The sequence below is a fragment of the Tiliqua scincoides genome, chromosome 2 (genome assembly GCF_035046505.1).
Source record: "Tiliqua scincoides isolate rTilSci1 chromosome 2, rTilSci1.hap2, whole genome shotgun sequence".
NCBI classification, from domain to species: domain Eukaryota; kingdom Metazoa; phylum Chordata; class Lepidosauria; order Squamata; family Scincidae; genus Tiliqua; species Tiliqua scincoides.
In genome coordinates this window covers 202,491,325-202,513,316 of record NC_089822.1, presented here as the reverse complement: position 1 = coordinate 202,513,316, position 21,992 = coordinate 202,491,325, and the positions used below count along the sequence as shown (strand labels likewise).

General features: G+C 46.2%; 2 protein-coding genes across 2 annotated transcripts; both read left to right on the top strand.

Moving 5' to 3' along the window:
• The first annotated feature begins 296 nt into the window (after positions 1 to 296).
• Positions 297 to 9,959, top strand: NICN1 (nicolin 1, tubulin polyglutamylase complex subunit). Its single transcript, XM_066616783.1, has 7 exons — positions 297 to 433; positions 3,321 to 3,462; positions 3,837 to 4,025; positions 4,779 to 4,892; positions 6,434 to 6,505; positions 7,207 to 7,311; positions 8,429 to 9,959. Exons 2-7 carry the CDS (start codon positions 3,322 to 3,324, stop codon positions 8,468 to 8,470), a joined length of 663 nt encoding a protein of 220 aa, XP_066472880.1. The 5' UTR covers positions 297 to 433; position 3,321; the 3' UTR covers positions 8,471 to 9,959.
• Positions 9,960 to 13,414: 3,455 nt separating this feature from the next.
• Positions 13,415 to 21,588, top strand: AMT (aminomethyltransferase). Its single transcript, XM_066615935.1, has 9 exons — positions 13,415 to 13,521; positions 16,154 to 16,321; positions 17,723 to 17,803; positions 18,294 to 18,425; positions 18,833 to 18,911; positions 19,369 to 19,514; positions 19,810 to 19,990; positions 20,290 to 20,445; positions 21,042 to 21,588. The coding sequence occupies exons 1-9, from the start codon at positions 13,426 to 13,428 to the stop codon at positions 21,218 to 21,220; spliced, it is 1,218 nt and encodes a 405-aa protein (XP_066472032.1). The 5' UTR covers positions 13,415 to 13,425; the 3' UTR covers positions 21,221 to 21,588.
• The last annotated feature ends 404 nt before the right edge of the window (positions 21,589 to 21,992 follow it).

Genomic DNA, 21,992 nt, shown 5'->3' with positions numbered 1-21,992 from the left:
TGGAAGGAACTCGCCACCACGACACTCCGTCAAATTCCCGTTTCGTCCAGCGGGCCAATAGCAGCGCCGAACGTGTCCCAGCAGCCCACGCAGCCAATGGCGAGCGAGAGCGGGGGAGGTTCGCCGGCCAATCGGATCGCAAGCGTTCCTCGTTGCCGCGGCAACCCTGAAATGGAGGCTTCAATTGCGTCCTCACCGCGCGCGGGCTACTCCGGTGGACACGTCCCTCGGTATCTAGCTACGTGTTCAACGCGAAGCCCCGCCCCCTCCCTTGCCTCTGAACGGAAGGGGGAAGGCGAGGAGTGCGCGCTGTGACGTACGCCGTAGCAACGGGAGCTCCCGCTCTAGGAGAAGCGCCGCTGTCGTCGTCAAGTTGTGGCCACGCTGGTGACGCGCCGGGCCTGCCATGTCTGTGGTGGCTTCGTGCTTATGGGTAGGTGTGAGGGGGAGGGAGCGGTGGGGACGCGGCCTGCGGAGCCCCGAGATGGGCGGCAGGCGGGGAGCTCTCAGGGATGCGCAGCGCTGCAGCTCGCAAGGCTCTGGGGCGGGGCGCCGGGTGGGGGCCGCCCCTGGCTGGCCGGCCCACACGCCCTCGCACACCGGGCGGAGCCGCTGCTTGCGCTTGCCGCACCCGAAGCGTTGCCCGCTGCTTGTCCTGTGCTCATCCCGGTCTTTATGTCTCCTTCTTCGCTAGCAGGGCTGGGCAGCGAGGCTGCAGTCCTGTCCTCGCCTACCCGGGAGTGAGCCCCGTTGAGCGCAGTAGGACTCGCGTGAACATAAGAACAGCCCCGCTGGATCAGGCCATAGGCCCATCTAGTCCAGCTTCCTGTATCTCACAGTGGCCCACCAAACGCACACAAGACAACAAGAGACCTCATTCTGGTGCCCTCCCCTGCATCTGGCATTCTGACATAGTCCATTTCTAAAATCAGGAGGTTGCACATACATATCATGGCTTGTAACCCGTAATGGAATTTTTCTCCAGAAACTTGTCCAATCTCCTTTTAAAGGCATCCAGGCCAGATGCCATCACCACATCCTGCGGCAAGGAGTTCCACAGACCAACCATATGCTGAGTAAAGAAATATTTTCTTTTGTCTGTTCTAACCCGCCCAACACTCAATTTTAGTGGATGTCCCATGGTTCTGGTGTTATGTGAGAGTGTAAAGACCACCTCTCTATCCACTCTGTCCATCCCCTTCATAATTTTGTATGTCTCAATCATGTCCCCTCCTCAGGCGTCTCTTTTCTAGGCTGAAGAGGCCCAAACACCATAGCCTTTCCTCATAAGGAAGGTGCCCCAGCCCAGTAATCATCTTAGTTGCTCTCTTTTGCACCTTTTCCATTTTCACTATGTCCTTTTTGAGATGTGGCGACCAGAACTGGACCCAATACTTCAGGTGTGGCCTTACCATCAATTTGTACAATGGTATTATAATATTAGCCGTTTTGTTCTCAATACCTTTTCTAATGATCTCAAGCATAGAATTGACCTTCTTTACTGCTGCCGTACATTTGGTCAACACTTTCATGGAGCTGTCTACCACCACCCCAAGATCTCTCTCCTGATCTGTCACAGACAGCTCAGAACCCATTAGCCTATATGTGAAGTTTTGATTTTTTGCCCCAATGTGCATGACTTTACACTTACTGACATTGAAGCGCATCTGCCATTTTGCTGCCCATTCTGCCAGTCTGGTGAGATCCTTCTGGAGCTCCTCACAATCACTTCTGGTTTTCACAACTCGGAAAAGTTTGGTGTCATCTGCAAACTTAAAGTTTGAGTAGGCATGCCTAGGCTTGGGCTATGAGGCTGCAGTCCTCTCCACACCTCCCTGGGAGTAAGCCCCATTGACTCTGATGGGACTTACTTCTGAGTAAAAATGCATAGTCTTGGGCTCTGGGGCTATACTCCTACCCACACTTACCTGGGAGTAAGCCCCATTGACTCTAATGGGACTTTCTTCTGAGTAGAAATGCATAGTCTTGGGCTCTGGGGCTACACTCCTACTGACACTTACCTGGGAGTAAGCCCCATTGACTCTAATGAGACTTTCTTCTGCGTAGACAGGCATAGGATGGGGTTTTAAGGCTGCAGTCCTATACACTTACCTGGGAGTAAACCCCATTGACTCTAATGGGACTTACTTCTGAGTAGACAGGCATGGGATTGGGCTCCAGAAGCACTTCTTGGTGCTGAGGTTCCTCTTGCTTGCTCAGCAGGGTGAGGGCAAATGTTGCTCTTCACCCCAGTATAGCCTCTCTTCTTAAGCCTGTTGGCTGGTGGAGCATCATTATAATATTGCTGATTGTAGGACTTTTGTAATTTTTATAATAGGCAGCACCTTAAAGACTAGTAGCCTGGTTCTGAGGCATGTCTATGTGGAAGTTTGTGTTTGGCTGAAAAATTTAGATCCTGCCTTTCCCATGCTGGAGCAAATGTGATTACACAGTACTCTGTACAAATGAGCTTTATAGTAATTGTTCTAGGGGCAACTCGTAGACCGTTCTCTTCCAGATGGAATCCTTCATCATAGTCATCACATCTGGCTGCCTTTGGGTCTGCCTTCTAAGCTTCAAGCAGGAGCAGTTTCAAGTTGGCCTGGCTCTGTTGTCTCACAACAACTTTATCAGCCTTCAGTTTCCCATCCAAAGTTCAACCAGCACTGTTTCTACTTATCATTCTTTGGGCAGTTGTCCACTCAACCGCCAGATCACACCTGCCAAGTACAATGTGGCTTACTCCCAAGAGTACACAGGATTGCACTCTATTTAGTTTATTGTTGCACTGAGCTTCCATGGCTAGCAGCACTCCATCACATGCATTTATTTACGTGGTGTTCTGCACCGTCCTTCAACTATCATTTATAGATCATAGAACTGGAAGTGACTGACAAGGTAATCTAGTCCAAGCCACCTCTTGTAGCAGGAAATCCACCTAGAGCATCTCCAGCAGGCACCTGCTTGAAGATGTTCTGTGAGAAAGAATCCACCACCTCTTCAGCAATCTGTTCCACTGTCAAACCACCCTTACTTTCAATCATTTATTCCTGATGTCCAACTAGACATTTTAGGGTGGCTTATAAAAAAGAAAAGCTAGCAGTAGTATTGCAGTGTAAAACATACAAAACTATTGATACATGAAGGAAACCCAAAAGATTGTCTATAGAAATTGCTGTGGTGTTAGACTATGATACCCTGGCATCTTCAGAGCACATATCAGGGTAATTAGTACGTCAGAAGGTCCTGAGATCAGATATAGAGAAGAGGTGGTTGTAATTATTGTGTGCCACTAAACGGAATCCTGCGCTCTTTTCTAGCATGGGGACCATGGCCCATGAACCTGCTCCCTGCACTATCAAAAGTCCAGTGACCCTGCAAGTAGGAGATGTGAGGACTGAACTAGGCCGGCCTGGTGTTGCAGTAATGGATGTTGTCCTCCCACACTTGCAGACCATTGATGTGAGTATGAAACAACAGCGAATGGAAGGGCATGACTTGCAATAGTTTGTTCATACGTTTACAACCTTTTGCAGTTCTAACTATACAGGTTACAAAGAGGTTAACTATGTGAGCTGTGATCCAGGATGTCTGTGCTTCAGATCTCACCTCTGCCAACAACTCGCTTGGTGGCTATAGTTTGCCTGTCTAGGTCTCCTCTGTAATTTATCATAGTGGCCTACTTTACAGGGCTGTAGCAGAGATTACTGAGCAAAATAAAAGGACACTTGCAGAGGTTCCTCAACCCACTCAAGTATACTTTTGATCAAGTGTGGCATTGCACAATTTGCTCAGTTCAGGAACGGAAAGTGTGCATTTCCTAAACTGTGTTTCAGTTGCAGGAGATTGTATTCAGGAATTACTACACAGCGTTTTTGACTCTGCGAGTGCAGTGTCGAAGCCCTGTAGATGATGGAAATGAAAGCCCTTCTAAGTGGGTTACCTGCCTGCGGAATTATTGCTTGATGCCCAACCCACATACAGAAGAAGGTTCTCAGGATTACTTTTCTCTCTCCAGACATCAGGTCAGCATTTAAGCTTCTCTTGGTATTCCATGTAAATTTGCTCTTTTTGCTTGCCCAGGGCCAAGCAAACCCAGACCCAAGATCTGTGCAGATCCATCTGCCCAGTGAGCGGACCTTTCAGTTCTCCTTGGGCACCATGCAAAGTCCTCCTCTTTTGGAGGACAGGACAGTTGTGTCTGGGCAGTTGTGTCTGCCTGGATGTCCTGTTGTGCAGCTTTCTGAGATGCCAGGCAGATGACGCATTCCAGGCATGCAGCTGGTGCAAGTTTGAGTGCCGCTGTGCTAGTTCAAGTTGTGTTCTATTGCCTCTGCATCCTCTGTTCTGTACAGCAACCTGTTTTTCCATTTGTGCTATCAATATCACTCTTAAAGCATCTTAGACAACATCAAGGGATTAGTAAGGTGTGTGTGCTTTGTCTGTAAAGAACTAACAAGGCCGTCCCTCTGGAATCTCTCAAGAGATCTTGTAAGTTCCCATTCTCTTATTTCTTAATGGTGCTTCTTTTCAGCTTTGGACACTGCTGATGCTGTTTTGGCCATGTTGTTGTGTAGCTTGCTGGATGTTGCTGCCAGTTGGCAGAGTTAGGGAGATGCACCCTCGTCCTATAACTATGCAATACTAACCCTTGTGCTTTTCTACTTTTTGTGACCATCTGCTGCATCCTACTGCTGCATCTGACACCTGAAGGGCTGTTTCTCACTGCTGAAGTTGCAGGTGTTTTAGTTACTTTGTTTGTGTCTCTCTTTTGCTAGATGCTTTGTGATGTGGATCGAGTAGCTGCCTTTCGTCTGATTCTACGTCAGCCTTCTCCAGTATGGCTGCATTTCAGTATTGAGGAGCTGCAACTCTTCCCTGGTGGTCAGAAAGTGAGTGCCCTACCTTTTCTCTTCTTATACTCACTATTCTAATTAGAGAGAGCTTCATTTGATCGAGTAAATAAGAGAGATTTAGTCAGCTGTGTGAAAAGAGATCAAGTGCAGCTTTTTTGGAAAGATGCTGCCTTGGGAAAGCCCTTTTCCCATATTAATCAGGAGCCACTAAAGTGAAAAGAATCCCCCTTGAGGTCAAATAGTAATGGAATTTAAAGACTCTGATCAGCTGGTTTCCCCCCATTTGAATTGGGTTCAGGCAGATACTTGGTTAAAAATACAAACCTTTGTGAAAAGGCTGAATTAACAACGCAATAAAAATTTGGTGGGGAAAATGCACAAGGATGACAGCAAGGCACATATCAAGCACTGGCCTCATCAAAAGGAGGAGCGGTTGGCAAGGAGAGTAAAGTGCAAGTGCTAAATAAATTGTCTCACTCGGCTAACTTAATATTATCCCTACACTAGTTACTTGCTCTTCCACGATTCTGGTTCTTGCATTCAAAGCAGAATGATGAGTCCCTTCCACTAAGCAGCAGTTGTTGTTTAGTGACAGACCAGGCAACATTCTTGAGTATACTGGTATATGACCTTAAAAATCTAGAATTAATGATGTTATGTGTTCATCCAGTTGCGTGATTTACAGTCCCATCCCATTCCCCCAGAAATCCTTGCCTTCCTCTTGTCTGCTTCAGGTGAGCATAGATGCCCAATAGGGTGTTCATGCCAATTCTAGGAAGGATTATTCTGGGGGAAAGCCAAACATGGAAAAGCAATCCACAAAGTGACCTGTCTGCTCTGTGGACTGCTGCTGAATTCATAGTCTTAGAGAAGCATCCTAGATAATGTTTCTTGTGGCACGATGTTGCTTTGGCATTCTAAAAAAGGCTGCTGAATCACAGAAGCCTCAGGGGGTATAGAAGGGTACAAAAATAGAGAAAAATCAGAATTTTCACCACAGTAGGAATGTCACCTAAGAAAACATGAAACAAGACTATTAATGCTTCTAAGAATGAATACTACATCTCTCTGAGAACAGCAGAGACTAAATATTTACAGAGGCCTGCAGCCATCACTTACTTATCCATAGGCAGCCTGCTCTGAGACACAAATTGGGGGGTGATAATATGGGGTGTCTTTGGGGGAGTGAAATGCAGACGTGTGCCGCTTAATGACGTACCGCATATATGACAGTAGTCAAAGCACAGTAAAGATGCTCTTAATGAGGCAATTGCATCTCCCATAGCCTGCAGCAGAGTGTCTGTTTACACAACAAAGAAGCTCTGAATGCAAAGAAGAGGCCATTTATCTCAAGGAGCCTGTGCAGCCAGCTAGTGTCCGGCAGGGAATGTTTGTTTACACCGCAAAGGCAATAGATTGGACTGAATGTTCACTTAATGACCTAATCGTATAACAATGGGGATCAGAGAATGTATCCCCGTGATTAAGTGGTGCGCACCTGTATATGTGCATACCATGCATTGTGCTAATCTGTAGAGTATCCAAAAACGTTTTACTCTGGGGCTCTTTTGTTTTAGAGTCCACAAAAAGGCTTTCCAGCCTGGCTTTCTCATCCATCTCCTCAGGAACGGCCAGAAAATCTACGTGAGGTAATTATTGTCACTAAGATCAGGACCTGCCTTCTGGCAAATGCGTGTTGCTATGTGAGGAGCCACAATATGGTATGGTTCACTATTAGAAATCTTTGGTTCCTTCCGATTGAGATTTAGAGATGGGGCTTCTAGCTTGAGATGAGTGAGAGGTTTTATTCAATTCCATTCTCCAGTGCCCTCACAGTAGCTGTTTTGTTGTCTCCATTCTTTGTGCACTTCATAAGGCTAGGGTGTAGTCTTTTGCCATCAACTCTATCCCACTTACATAGGCCCTGTAGCAGCCAACCATGTACTATCAGTGGCCTACAAAGGATTCCTTTTCTCAGTCGCTGGGATTTTTATTGATTTCAGGCAAGGAAAGCTCCTGGCTTTTTGCATCGGCAGCTGTTATGCTTGTTTTGGAAATCCTGGGTTGTTGCTGCAAAGCATGCTACTCTGAAGAAAGGGCCTATTAGCTTTATCTCTCCATTAGTTCTACTCACTAGAAAAGTTTGTTGCTGAAACCCCAAAGGAGGAAGAACATGAGTTTCCCTGCTTCTTTGCATTGCTGTTACATAATTGGCACATAACCAAGTGGAAGCATAGTTACCTAGCTGTTATTGAGCTGGGATTGACTGGTAAAAGGCTCCCTGTTAGGAGTATGTTTAGTGTGGAAGACTACACTATTTGAATGGAAATAACTCTCCTTTTTGTTGTAGGGACTGCCTGATGCTGAGAAAGTATCTTCTGAACTGCAGCATATGTGGGTTCTAACTGAGATGCTTCAAACCAGCCAACCAGCAACACGGATTGGCCGCTTTGATGTTGGTTTCTTCTTGCTTCTGCTTATTTCACTAAGTCAATGGTTCTCAAACATTTTAGCACAGGGACCCACTTTTTAGAATGACAATCTGTCAGGACCCACCAGAAGTGATGTTCACCAGAAGTGAACTTGGAAGTGATGTCATGGCTGGAGGTGAAATCAACACCCCCATACAATAAAATAAGTAAAAGTTTACAATAAGTAGACATTTAAATGTCTTACATTAAATGTCATTTAATGTCTTACAATAAGACATTTAAACATTTATTTAAAATAAAGAACCACCTTCGTAAGCAGTTGCTGATCTGTTAAAAAAAAAATTTCCCAAACATCCCAAAGGCTACAATTCTATCCACGCTTACCCAGGAGTAAGCCCCATTGACTATCATTGTTAAAAGCATATACGTAGTGGCCTGAAAAGTACAGATGTGCAACATTTCCCCAAATGCAGTTACATCGCAAGGTAGCATCAAGTCTAATACACTAAAAATAAAATACACATTGAAATGAATGGGGATCCACCTGAAATTGGCTTGCAACCCACCTAGTGGATCCTGGCCCAAAGTTTGAGAATTGCTGCATTAACTACTTCAGTTAACAAAGGTAGTGAAAGTGACACACACACACACCCCACACACACACACTGATTTCATTTTAGCTGTATGCATCAGCTGTCCTAAGAGACATGGCTGTTGCCTCCAGGTCCTCCATCGGAACACCCTGCTGGATCAGATCCAAATTTCCAACACCAGCTGGCCAGATGTGGTGACTACAGAAGCTCCAATTTAAAGACATTTTCAGCAACTTCACAATGGTTATTTCTTGCTGGAATTTTCCTCTCTCCAAGAATGGCTTGTGTGAAGCTTCTGTATGTTATCCTGAGAGAGGTTAGGCTGAGATGCCATGATTTGTGTCTCAGAATGCTTCATGATTAAGTGACAGCTTGCATCAATTTCTCCATTGCCCCACGTTCCAGTGACACATCACTGTTGATATCTGGCTCTTCATATATTGGAGAGAGCAGGAGAAACAGAGCGGGGGTGGGATTATATATTTTGCCATGCCCAAAGCTTCTGAAAGTCTTTTGTTCTGAAACTAATGGTCTGTGTCTGTTTTAGGTGGATGGCTCCTATGATCTTAACCTTCTGTCTTACACTTGAGGAGCTCTTGGTCTGGAAGATGACAGGATTCTGAAGAGCCCAACTCACTGGGTTGCCTCCTTGGATAGTTGGATCAAGGAAGGAAGATATTATGGATTAAGTCTGTTGTCTTCATGTTCCAGTCCTTGTCCTCCCTGCTGGATTGTGGTGGCCTTTCTGGTGTCTTTCCAGCCATGTCCTTTGTGGAGAACATTCTGATAATTCTGCACTTGCACAGGACCCTAAAGAACTGAATTCTAAATCCCTGGACTGTGAAGATGCCTTTTCATTTTCCAAGCTGTGCTTTCTGGCAGATGTACTGTGAGGGCAAAATCAAGCATCCTCTCCCTTAAGAATCTAGTATTTTGAGAAGAATAACTTTGATCTTGGCAAGAGAGTGATCTGAGAAATCTGAATGATGAGACTGAGGGGGTATTTGTTCCCAAATCAAAGAGTAGAACTCAGAAACAAGCATTCAGTTATAGGTTCCTCTGCTATGGCTACCTCACTTGCAAATATATGAAATGGTGTGTGTATGTATTTAAAAGATTGAGTGGCAATATGGGAAGCTTTCTAGAGGTTGATTGACTCCTTGGAAGGATGTGACTAGCTTAATTTTGCATGGGGGTGGGGTGTCTAGTCCTGATGTCTTCTTCAAGATGAAACAAACTGTCTATTGCCCTGCTGTGAACTGGAAATGGTGATTTGTCTTATGGGTCAAACCTGCTGCATGTTTCCTTTGACTGAAGATGAAATGCTTCGTTCTGACAAACTGCCACACATACAGAGATTTCATGGCAAAGATAACATTAAGCTAGAAAGCCTGAGCACTGGAGCTTTGTAGAGCTGCGCTATGTATTTAACAATCAAATATTTGTCTCTCCCCAACTCCTCAGCTGATTGTTGCATGATTATAGGGTTACTTTCTGCTTACTGAATTATTACAATCAGACCTAGAGGATGGAGAGCTGAATAAATGAATTATGGCAAAAGTCTGGGTTCAAAGTCCTGCAGTGTTAAGAACCTGCTAGGCTTCCTTTGGAAAATCTGTTCCAAATCTGTCAAGTGGGTCTTAAACCGCTCCTCAAGGACTGTTATGACAATGACAAAGAGAATATCTGAGCACCTCGCCTAGTTATATTCTAAGTGACGCTGATCTATAAATAGAATAGAGCCATCTGGCTCCCAGACAAGTGCATCTTCTTTGTAGTGATGGACACTTCCAGCACTATATGAGCTGTAGTTTGGCAGACCAGCCTGTAGAACAAAATGAACTATTGTGGTAGGATGTGTAGTTTATGCTTTTTGTGCTGAACATTAGATCTCAGGAACAACCTTGTAATGCTTTCTATAGCTTTGTGCAGTCTTCTTCCTATTATTTATTATGAGCTATTTATGTTCCTTATTTATAGTTGGACAAAACCTCAATGGTCTTCTAATCCATTGCACTAAATCAGGGTTGAAGTTTATTCCCCCTAAATGGATATCAAATAAACAGTGTATTATGTGTGATATTAAGTGTCCAGATCGGTCATTCTTCCTAAGTACTTGTGACGTCTCAGCTGCATTTTATGATCCCAGAACAGGCACTAACCTGGACCCATGGATCCATTTTCTGTGCTGTCCTACCTCTGCCATTCTCATGTTCCTGTCCCTGTGAATGCTCCTAAGTTTTTATCTGAAAGCCACTTGGTTTTTTGTAACAATAAATGAGGCATATGTGGGTGCTGCTGCTACAATATTGTGCATATGGACAGAAGGAAGGGGCAGTGAGATTTGGGAGTAGTAGATCAGCTTTTTCCCTTCCCACTTGTCTGCATGTGCTCACACACTTGCTTAGACAAAGGAAATGGCAAAAATTTCCATAGGCTGGAAATATAACTTGTATGTTAAGTTAGTGCTTAAGATGAGAATGAGTTAAGAGGTTAAGAAAGATGCAGCCAAACTGGAGCAGGTTCAGAGGAGAGCGACGAGGATGATCAGGGGGCTGGAGGACAAGCCCTATGAGGAAAGGTAGAGGAAACTTGGCATGTTCAGCCTGGAGAAGAGAAGGCTGAGAGGGGATATGATAGCTGTCTTCAAATACCTAAAGGGCTGTCATATGGAAGAAGGTAATAATTTATTCTCAGCTGTCTCTGAAAGTAGAACAAATGGGTACAAACTGCAAGAGAGGGGATTTCAATTAGACATCAGGAAAAAATTCCTGATGGTCAGGGTGGTTTGGCAGTGGAACAGATTGCCGAGAGAGGTGGTGGACTCTCCCTCACTAGAGATATTCAAGCAGAGGCTCGACAAGCACTTGTTGGAGATGCTCTCTAAGAGGATTTCCTGCCTAAGGCAGGGGGTTGGACTAAATGACCTATTAGGTCCTTTCCAACTCTATGATTCTATGAGTTAAGACTTTCACAGTGCAATTCTAAACATGTCTACTCAGATGCAAACAGAATGTGCTTAATAGGGCTTACTCCCAGAAAAGTGTGGGGCTTGCAGCCTTGATCTTCTTCAAAGGCAGAGATCAGGAAAATTAACAGCTCAACAAGCTGCATTCGTTCCCCCTTAAAGTAGGAAATAAATGTAAGGTGTTGAATGAGCTTTAAAATCTATTGGAGTCAAAGTGGAGCCTTAAAATCTATTGGAGCTCTTGCTTACAACAATCCTATAGCAGTTTACTCAGAAGTGTGTCTCATTGTGTTCAGTGAGATTTAGGAAATAATGTATAGGATTATAACCTAAGCAGTAGGAGAGCACCCCTCAAAAGTAGAGTCCTTTCAGGTGCCAAAATAGCATTTTCTTTGCTGTCCGGGTGCTGAATTGCAACATTTTCAAATTCTTGTTTGGGGAGTTGAGCTATTGAACTTACAGACTGGGGCATTTTGTGTGTGCATGTTGGAGCTCTTCTTGGACCTCTTCATCCCCTGCCAACCATACCACCTATAAAAATAATAAAAGCACTGCCTAAGTGCTTATTAAAATTAAGTAGAACCATATAAAATACTTCTTAAAAACCAGCCAAAATGTGTTGGAAAGTCTGGGTGAATAGGAAAATTTGCCTGATGCTGTTCCATCAAGACTGGAACCAGGTGCGCATCACTGACATTCCAAATACAGGTCATGATCACTGAAAGTGCCCTCTCTAGACACCAGCCACCTAACCTTATAAGATGATTCTTCTGCCACAACTTGTGACTTTGGCTGGATCAAAGCCAGTGTGCTGCCTAGACAGGTTTAGGTCAGTGATTTTCAACCTTTTTCATTTCATGGCACACTGGCAAGGCACTGTAATGATCAAGGCACATCATCAGTTTTTTGACCATTGACAAGGCAGGCTGTGCTGCTGGTGGGGGGGTTTCACATCTCCCAATAGCCCTACTAATAAATAACCTCCCAAGTTCTCGCAGCACACTTGTGGACCATTTGCAGCACACCAGTGTGGCTGCCCTGGGTGCTTAGGGATGTGATGTGATACTATACCCTAAGGCAGTGGTTCCCAACCTGTGGTCCACAGGTGTTGGGGACCTGAGAATTGGCCCCTGAGGTCTCAGGGAAAAGATAATCACCTTTGATCCCTTCCAGTGTCCCAGGATGTGACCGCTCCCCCACAGACTACTGAAGAGTCGGCGTGGATGTAGGCAGTCTGTTCTTCTCCCTCTAGTGGTCCAGTGCTTGCTAAAGTGTCAGCTGTGGGAGAGTCCATTCTCCACCCTTTCTGGTAGACTGTGTATGAGCACTCACTCAGCAAGATGCTTCCCCATGGAGCACCTGAAAGGGTGGAGAATGGACCCCCCCCCCCCCGTAGCTGGCATTTCCAGTGTCTTGCTGAGTGTTCCCCCATGGGCTACCAAATTGAATTGAATTTTTTTGTGTGGAGGGGGTTGCATGTAGTCCATGACAATTCCAGTGTTTTCCTCAGTGATCTGTGGGCTCCTAAAAGTTGAGAACCACTGCCCTAAGGAATGAAACAATGAAAGTGCTGTAGCCTTTATTCTGTGTCAAGAAATCTGAATTCTACTGCCTGTCTTTATATTCAAGCATCTACTTATTTTCCACACCCAGATGCTCCCACCAGTGATATGCAGTAGCAAATTCTGGCTTTTAACACCTTCAGTGATTTGGGGCCAAGTTGAAGGACTGTCTAGTTCCAGTTGTGGCTACCTAGACTTTCTGGGGAGGTTCTCTTGTGGATTCAATACAGAGGTGTGACTTACAGAGTTGAGTGAGAGGACCTTTTCAATGGAGGGTTCCTCCAGCATGAGCTGGATTTGCTTTGATGATTCTGCATGGACACCTTGCAGCATATGTTTGGATTTTGGATTGCTTGTTCCACTCTGGTCTCCTTTCTAAATTTTTAGTGGGGGAGTTTAGTTTAGTTTAACTGGGCTGGGATGCAGGGAGCTTTAAACTAAAGGAGGTCAAATGCATTTTTAAAAAAGATTAAATAAATGGAGAGGATGTAGGTCAGTTGCAGATTGAGGATGGGAATGAACATTCCTGCGAATGATATGCAATGCAGTCTATGCCAATTCTTGCATGTTGATCTACACCAGCTATTGTCAGCCCCTGTGCCGTGGCACACTGGTGTGCCACGGATGGTCCTCAGGTGTGCCAAGGGCATTTGCAAGACGGCCATTGATTATGAGGGCCACTGGGGGATGTGAGCCCCCCACTGGCAGCACAGTGTGCCTTGTCCATTGTCCAAAAATTGATGTGCCTTGGATGAACCTCACCAGTGTACCGAGATAAAAAGGCTGCCAATCCGTGGTCTCTCTCTGCGCGGGTGCTGCTGCCTGCAGTGCGACTCTGGGGTGGCTTCTCCCTTCAGCAGCTGGGCTGGAGCGCAGCTGGACGGGCGAGAGCTCTTGGCTGCGACTACATTTCCCAGGCTCCTCCCGGGAATTGAGAGCGGGGCCCCGGGGGTAGGAGGGGCTGCTGAGCCTTCGCCACCCAGGTCGTAGCAGGGGCGCTGGCTGGCTGCTGGAATGCTGCGCGCTGGAGCGGCTGCGCGGCGTGTGGCTCCGTGCAGGGGGGGCCCGGGGGCCACCGCGTGCGGGCGGAGGGGCCACGCGTCTGGGCAGGTGAGCTGCGGTGCGCTGTGCAGCAGGCTCGCCCTCGGGACGGAGCAGCGAGCCCTGGTTCTCTGCCCCGGGGACCCTTCACAAGGGGGGGGGTTTGGAGTCGTCCCTTGGCGCAAGAGGGAGGGGGAGAAGAGGACTGCGCGCGTGCACCTGGACCCCTAGTGGGGATGCCCAGCTCAGCATCAGAACTTGGCTCCAGAGGCCCACACAGGTGATGCCAAAGCGGGGACCGAAGGGCAACGCCCCCCCATTGTTGCACCTCTGGAAGGAAAGCCTGGCTCCCGCCTCTGTGCCCCCCGCCCCCACTAGGGCTCCAGACAGGTTGCAGCTCTGGAGCCAGAAACTGTTCTGGGTCACACGTGGGGTCGTTTCCCTGTTGAACATGTTGGGGTCCTTGCAAACAGGAGCTGCAGGCTGGATCAAGGAAGGGACCCTCTTGTAGGGTGTGAGATGGACACGCCCGCTGTGCTGTGCAACCCCGCTCTGCTTTGGCCAGGCTTGGGGAGGCAGCAGGTCTTCTGACATCGCAGTATTGAAGGGCCTGTATCCCCTGCCTGGTATATTTTATGATGAAGCTTATTCTGCCTGGTCAACTACGCAGGACCTATAGTTGTGCCTAAAGTTCCTGAGGTTGTGATTCTAAAAGTACCTGGCCAGTGGGGTTGTAGTGCTTAGGATCTGAAGGTCTGGGTTCAAATCCCTGCTCAGCCAGGAAGCTCACTGCCTGAGATTGAGGAGCCAAATTCTCTGCCTGTCTACTCAGAAGTAACTCCCATTATAGTCATTGGGACTTACTCTCAGGAAAGTGTGGACTGGATTGAGACATTCACCAGCTCAGCCTAATCCACTTTACAGCGTTGTTGAGAACATAATGGGACGGACACACACACACACACCCCTTGAACTCCTTGGAGGAAGAATGGGCTAGAAATATAATCTACACATAGCATGCATAAGGTTGTTTCCATAAGGGAGGAGACCTTCTGAATAAGACCCCAAAAGAGGGACTGTCAAAGTCTGCTGGCTATTCACAATGGTGATTTCCCTAATAACCCAATTTAGGGCACAGTCCTATGCATGTCTGCTCAGAAGTAAGTCCCATTATGTTCAATAGATCCCAGGAAAGTGTGTGTAGGATTGCAGCCTTAATCAATAACTGGAAAAACCTCGTTTTCACTGCTTTAAGTGTTGCTGAGCAGACAAGAAAAATGGTTGGAATGGGGGACTGAGGCCAGCCATCATGTGGAGGTACAAACTTGTGCTGTCCCCTCTTCCAAATGCTGGGAATTTTCTCTCACTGTCTGGCTTTGAAACTACAGGAGTGGGAAAGATCTTAACCCCTGGCACTATGGAATATGAGGATATTAAAAAGCAAGTAAGATATTTCACTGGAGATCATCCTGACTGTCTCTCAACCATAAATGTGCAAACAAGATCTTAAGTGAATGGGAAAGTGAAATGGGAGGCTTACTGTCCTGTGGGGTGCAAAGGACAAGCAGGTTTGCTTTCCTCTTGACCCTGAACTTTGTGATAAAGCAGTAAGCAAACATGACTAAAGACAAAGGTTGAAGGCAACTCAGAGGCAGGAGCCTCCCAATAAGCCCCACATAGGAGACTATCTCTAGAGCCAGTTCCAAATTAAGGCTGAGTCCTGCTCCCCTGTATGTGGTGTGTGTATTTTAAGGAACACTTGTTTGATCTATTCCATGCATTACACAAATGATGTGATGGAAGTCTGTTCTGTACACTGCAAGTGGTACTTGCATTCTTATTTTTTTATGTTCCCCATGTTGAAAACAAAACACAAGCAAAACATTTCTAAACTTTCTTCCATTTACCAACAGCACATCAAAAAGAAAAGTTTAATGTAGCCCTATCTATAACATGTTTGCTTACTATATGTGGGGTGCTTTTTAGATGGAAGGGACAAAAAAAAAAACAACCTCTCCATGCAATGTTTTTTTTCTTTTCCTGTGTGGAAAGTTTGCAGTGCTCTCCCCACCCCTTCCCCCGTTTTAGTGGTAGTTTTATTGTATGGATATACAACAAACCAATTTCATGGTCAAAAGAACTGCCCACTTATCCACTCATCTGGAGAGCCTGAAACCCACCTTTCAGGAATCATGCCTAAAGGCACCTGGGAGTGCAGAGGAATCATAGGGCATCTGATACAGAACATTGTTTTCCTGCTCCTATGTGGCTCTCCTGCTCTTCTTAGCCCAGTCTGGAGTTTGCTAATCGGTACAATGTCTCTCCGAAGCTGCCTTCCCCTTGAGACTGAATTTCACAAGAGCTGAGCAGGCTATGTTTCCTATGCAGTGATTAAGAGAGTGTTTTAACTCTCTGAGCAAGATGATACTGTGCTGAAGGAACTGCCAGCATAACAGGGTCAGCAACTAGCTTTAGGAGGAAACTTGGAGCTACAGAAATCAGGGGTCAGCCCTTAGTTGTGAGCACAGTTGTGAGCTAGGGTAGGGAGGTGCTTTCCTTTTTGCATTGGCCAGGACTAGAAATGACCCTGGTGGGTCTGATGGGTAATAAATATGCTTTTCCCACTTTCCAAGCTTTGGATGATCTCATGTATGGATTGCTGACAAATGCCAGCTTGAATGCTCCGTGCCTTCCTCTGCAGGAGAGCCTGAAACAGACGCCCCTCTATGATTTCCACAGGCACCATGGAGGAAAGATGGTGGCCTTTGCAGGCTGGAGCTTACCTGTGCAATACACACACAGCCATTTGGAGTCCCACCTGCACACACGTCAACACTGCTCACTGTTTGATGTCTCTCACATGCTGCAGGTAATGTCAAGGGGTTGATGGGGCTGTAGGACACAGTGAACCTTTCTCTGCCTTACTCTGGTTACCTTTGTTGCTTTTCAGCACATTTCATAGATACTGTTTCTTTCTAGTAATCACTTTTAGAATTGGCAAATTTTGTCTGTTCACTTCCCACCATTAAACATTGTGACAGCTCTCTGTACCAGTCTCATAGCAGCTGGATACTTGTGTTCTTAGAGGAAATTCAAAGTACTGTAAAGCACACGTTCAGTTGAGACAACATGCTAAAATGCGCTTGAGAGCTTCAACCAGTTGTGGCTCCTGGGGGTTGTTCACCTTATTCAGACATGGAAATACCTTTTGTGATTGACCCATATGGACTTATCTTTTGTACTGTTTGAAATAATTTCATGTTGAGGGATGCTTTGGGAGAATGAAAAGGACAGCTCAGTGAGAATGGACAAATTATTGCATGTATATCCAGCCTCTCCCCCCCCCCCCCCCCCGGAGATACAGAAGTGTACATGGGTTTTTTCTGGTTGTCTCCCATCCAGGCATCTCACATTTCAGCAACTTGTGCTGGGTTGAGCATTTGTAGCAGTGTTTTTTATAAATGCTTAGAAGGCTATAGAATCATGCAGCAGCTTGATATATTTCCAGGCTGTTGATTTCATGCAATAAACATTTGTGTGTTCATTTATTGCAGATGGCCTAAATAACTTTTCTCAAAGTATTATTGTATTGGCAACCTTCAGTCTCGAAAGACTATGGTATCGCGCTCTGAAAGGTGGTTCTGGCACAGCGTCTAGTGTGGCTGAAAAGGCCAATCCGGGAGTGACAATCCCTTCCACACCGGGAGCAAGTGCAGTCTGTCCCTGGTCTGTCTCCCTGGCTATGGGCCTTCCTTCTTTGCCTCTTAGCCTCAGACTGTTGGCAAAGTGTCTCTTCAAACTGGGAAAGGCCATGCTGCACAGCCTGCCTCCAAGCAGGCCGCTCAGAGGCCAGGGTTTCCCACTTGTTGAGGTCCATCCCTAAGGCCTTCAGATCCCTCTTGCAGATGTCCTTGTATCGCAGCTGTGGTCTACCTGTAGGGCGCCAAAGTAGCACTTTGCTTAAGGGGTATCACATTTTTCTAGCATTGGGAGTTGCTGTTTGGACCCCCCTCACTAATTAATACAAGTTGATTTGGATTAAATTTCTTAGCCAATATTCCTTACTGGCCTTATGGTCTGATGGGAGATAAACCTCAACTATTTCTGAACCTTTAATGATAGGAGTTCTTGTCACATTATGTAATCTAACGGCATCAAACCTAACAGTTGTCTGACTGGGCAGTGATGCCGGGCCTGAATCTAATGTCTCAGTGTGCAATTCTTGGTCCTATATAGTATGTGTGTGATGTAAGGGCACTCTCTTTTACAGACTAAAGTGTTTGGCAGAGACCGGGTGAAAGTTTTAGAGAGCCTAGTGGTTGGAGACATTGCAGAGCTGAAGCCTAATCAGGTATGTTGGAGCCCAGTGAATGACACACACATGTGATTATCTAGGTAGCATGCTGGGTGGATGTGGGATACCCAGTTCAAATCTATATGCCCAGCTGGGTGGTCTCAAAAAAAAGTCCCTGTTGCTCAGCCTCACAGGGCAACTGTGAGGACAAAAGTGAGAAAAGGCAATATGGAATCCTTCCCTGATCTTTTGAGAGAACAGGAAACACATTTAAACAAAAACAGTATATGAGCAGTATGGAAGGGCTTTTCTGTATGGTAAAACACAGTTGCATTGCTTGTCATTAATGTCACAGATAGTAACCAATAGGTGCTTGCAACTCTTGCAGAACTACATTTCAAATAAGGGGGGGGATTACTTGTTCTAGCTCATGGCTTTGACTTTTATTATCAAATTTCTATGTCACTTTACAGCCAAAGCCTATTGCTTGATAATTGCTCTTAGAAGTGAGTAGCTGGAGTCAGTCTGAATCTAGCTTTGTTTTCAGGGTACTCTTTCTCTGTTTACCAATGAAAAAGGAGGCATAATAGATGACTTGATTGTGACCAGCACCTCAGAGAATCACCTCTACGTGGTCTCCAATGCAGGCTGCAGGGACAAGGATTTTGCTCTCATGCAGGTACATAGCCCCACCAGGTAATCCCACATGGGTTCACCCTAGAGAGACGGCAACAGCAGAAATGGAGATTATATGTAGGTGATTCAGGGCCCAATCCTATCTGATTTTCCAGGGCCAGTGCAGCTGTGCCAATGGGGTGTGAACTACATCCTATGGTGGGGAGGCAGTCACAGAAGCCTCCTCAAGATATAGGAATATTTGTTCCCTTACCCTGGGGCTGCATTGCAGTTGCACCGGTGCTGGAAAGTTGGATAGGATTGGGCCCTCAGTTACTCTGGGGAAATTTCTGAACTTTCCTTATCTGCAAATGATGCTGGACCCTGCTCAAAGAAGAATGGATAGGTGAGAGAAAACTGTGCCACAAGTGTGTGTCATGCCCTGGCTGCCATCTCTGTTTCCCTTTGCAGAACAAAGTGAAGGAAATGAAGGCAGCAGGTTGCGATGTGGACTTGGAGGTTTCAGACAATGCTTTGCTTGCTCTGCAAGGTAAATTTCACCTCTGCAATGTTTGCCTCAGCCCCAGGAAACTTGGGAAGCGCTATATCCTGCTATAGACATTTTCACTTGTGAGATGTGGCATTCAACTGCGGTAGTGCCAGTTGCTCTGATCCAATTACATCTCCCATCCCAATCAGCAGCTTTCCTGTTCTCCAGAAATTGGTCTCATCTTTTTTAGAAGCCATCTGAGCTAGTGGATAACACCATATGTCATGGCTATGAATTCTACCCAACTCCCCTGATGGCCAGGACATGGTTAGGCAAGGATGAGTGTAGCTAGCATCATGTTCAACATGAACCACATTCTCCAGCTGAAATGCTTAATTTCTTGGTCACTTAACTGGGGTTTCCTGAGACACTTTGGAGGAGAGTTGACACCCAGTTGTACTATCTGCAGGTTTTTCAGCTTCTGTTTTCCCCTCCCCTCTCTCCTTTCTTCTATCAGGTCCTGCCATGGTCCGAGTGCTCCAGGCTGGAGTATCAGACGATCTGGCTAAGTTGCCCTTCATGACCAGTGCAACGATGGCTGTATTTGGCGTTCCAGGCTGTAGGGTCACCCGTTGTGGCTACACAGGCGAGGATGGTGTAGAGGTACCATGCGAACAGCTCCTGTTTTAGTTATCCAAAAATATAGGAGGTGGGGAAGCATGCAGCAGCAATGATACTGCGAGATGGTGTCTACAGTGGGCCCTGAGAAGTAGTTGTCTCTGGTGGGAGGAAAATGTGGGTGCAGATGGGACTGTTAAATGGGTTGGTTGGGATGAGAAGAGGCCATGTGATAACATCAGTGCAAGATCAGGCAAAAGCAGTGAGAGTCTAAAAGTGGGTGGGAAGAGGATGGTACAAATCAGACTGACCAAACCTACAAATGCTTTCCCCTGCCTAGATCTCTGTCCCTGCAAGCCAAGCTGTGGAGCTGGCTGAGCTGCTGCTTAGGGATCCTACTGTGTGGCTGGCTGGACTCGCTGCCCGGGATAGTTTGCGCTTGGAGGCAGGGCTCTGTCTCTATGGGAATGACATTGATGAGAACACAACCCCTGTGGAAGCTAGTCTGATATGGACTCTTGGTAGGTGTTAGCTCTCTCCTGCAACTTACATTGGCTAATATCAGCCTATGTAGAATTTGATCAAACTGCCCTGGGCCACCCAAGGGAATTATGGAGGTTCTGAGTAAGTTTGACATGGAACACAATACACCTGATTAGCAAGAGGAGAGAAGCTATAGAAGGATCATAAATTCTCTTTGATACTGTGAATGGGACTACACAGCAAATAGTTGCCAGGATCGGACATTCATTTACAACACCAGTGGAAGTTCCTGCCCTGCTGCCACTCGCATAACATCTTTTTTCCAACTGCTTCCCAGGGAAACGCCGCCGGAGTGCCATGGATTTCCCAGGTGCACCTGTCATTCTGGCCCAAATAAAAGAGAAACCCAAGAGGAAACGTGTGGGACTGACTTCTACAGGGCCTCCCATCCGGCAACACATGCCCATCCATGGCCCAGAAGGCAAGGCTGTTGGTAGGTTGGGGTCATTAACATTTCCTCCCTTTGTGGTGTAGTAGGAATGTGGATGAGTGATGGAAAACATAAACTGACCACCCTCTTGTATCCTGATGCTATAGCTCGCCCTATACAAAAACAGTGTCCCAACATCAGAGTAAGTAACATTATGTTGTAGGCAAATAGTTTATGTATAAAAGATCTGTGAGCCAGAAGGTGAGGTCACACCAGTTCCTCACACTGTCAGCATTCTAAAGCAGCTCCAATTAATTTTCTCCCTTCCAAGTTGCAGAGGAGTATATTCTATCAGTTGAAGACAATTGTGAAGGATAGCATTTTTGGAGAGGCTCTATCTAATGCTGGATTCGGAAATTAGAAACAAACCAGCTCTGGCTGTTTTCTACAACTGGCCCATGTTATCAGTTCTCCTTTGCCAATAGTTATGCTGTACCTAAAAGGCCACTTGCTCCTTGGCCTTTGGTAACATTTGTGTCCTTGTGGGTGATGAGGAAGGGACCAGCTTCAGCAACCAGCTGTTGCCTGGCTTGTAGAGCCAGAGCAGATGTGGTGTGTTCCACCTTAATAGATAATCTGCCTGTTCCCTCATGCACTAGGTGAGATTACCAGTGGCTGCCCTTCACCCTGTCTGCAGAAGAATATTGCCATGGGCTATGTGGAGAGCGAACAGAGCAAACTAAGCACAACCCTCATGGTAGAGGTGAGGAAGAAGAGCTGCCTAGCTCTGGTGACCAAGATGCCTTTTGTACCCACCCACTACTACACAGGGAAATGAGCTGCTGTCACCAGTCACTTTCAATCTTGTACCCTATCAACCTGTGTAGATATAGAAAAGGGTCATATGAATCCATTAGAGCTCAGGCAGAATGATGGTTGTCTTATAATGATGGTCTTATAAGGCAAATCAAGCGTTACAAGAGGACAGTCTGCTGAAGAAGAAAGAAAGAGGATTCTTTGGAGCTTGTCGACCAGAGGAATATGGAGATGAATGTTTCAACCTCCTCGCCCTTTGGGACTTTCCTTGGGCCTTGTACTGACTCTAGAAGGGCACCAGTAGCTTGGGGTGAACCCTCCGCAGGACCAACCTGTTTCTAGGACCCACTCCTGTAACTGTTCCAAACATTAAAGAACCCTTAACTTGTCTCCTACCCTCCCTTTGTTTGAACTGCAGTTATAAAGCTATCTGTTCCTTTTCTTGCAGTGATTTGGTGCATAGCTGGAAGCAGGGAGGAGACCCTCTACCAAGTGACAGTTTTCTTTTTCCAGCTTGCACAAGAGCTAAGGGCAAGTTTATTGGTTACTCCTTTCCTAATTTTCAAGATCAGAGCTAGGCATTATCCTTTGTTACACATACAGAAATTTTAGGCCCATCCTCATGGAAAATGGGTTTTCTAGGAGGCTGAGGAGCATGGGGAAGCAGATGAAGCCTCCCTGCAGATGGCTGTGAACAAGGTAAGAGTGGAAGTTGCAGAAATGGGTGGGGTGCCTCAAAAGTGGGACATATCCCAAAATAGAGCTTGGCTGGGCTTGCAATTAGGGTTCTAGAA

Coding starts and splice junctions, on each gene's coding strand:
- NICN1 (XM_066616783.1), top strand. CDS start 3,322: ATGGGGACCATGGCCCATGAACCTGCTCCCTGCACTATCAAAAGTCCA. Junction 4,893..6,433: donor TCTTCCCTGGTGGTCAGAAA/GTGAGTGCCCTA, acceptor CTTTTGTTTTAG/AGTCCACAAAAAGGCTTTCC. Junction 7,312..8,428: donor CACGGATTGGCCGCTTTGAT/GTTGGTTTCTTC, acceptor TGTCTGTTTTAG/GTGGATGGCTCCTATGATCT.
- AMT (XM_066615935.1), top strand. CDS start 13,426: ATGCTGCGCGCTGGAGCGGCTGCGCGGCGTGTGGCTCCGTGCAGGGGG. Junction 17,804..18,293: donor CAGAGCTGAAGCCTAATCAG/GTATGTTGGAGC, acceptor CTTTGTTTTCAG/GGTACTCTTTCTCTGTTTAC. Junction 20,446..21,041: donor CCCAGAAGGCAAGGCTGTTG/GTAGGTTGGGGT, acceptor CTCATGCACTAG/GTGAGATTACCAGTGGCTGC.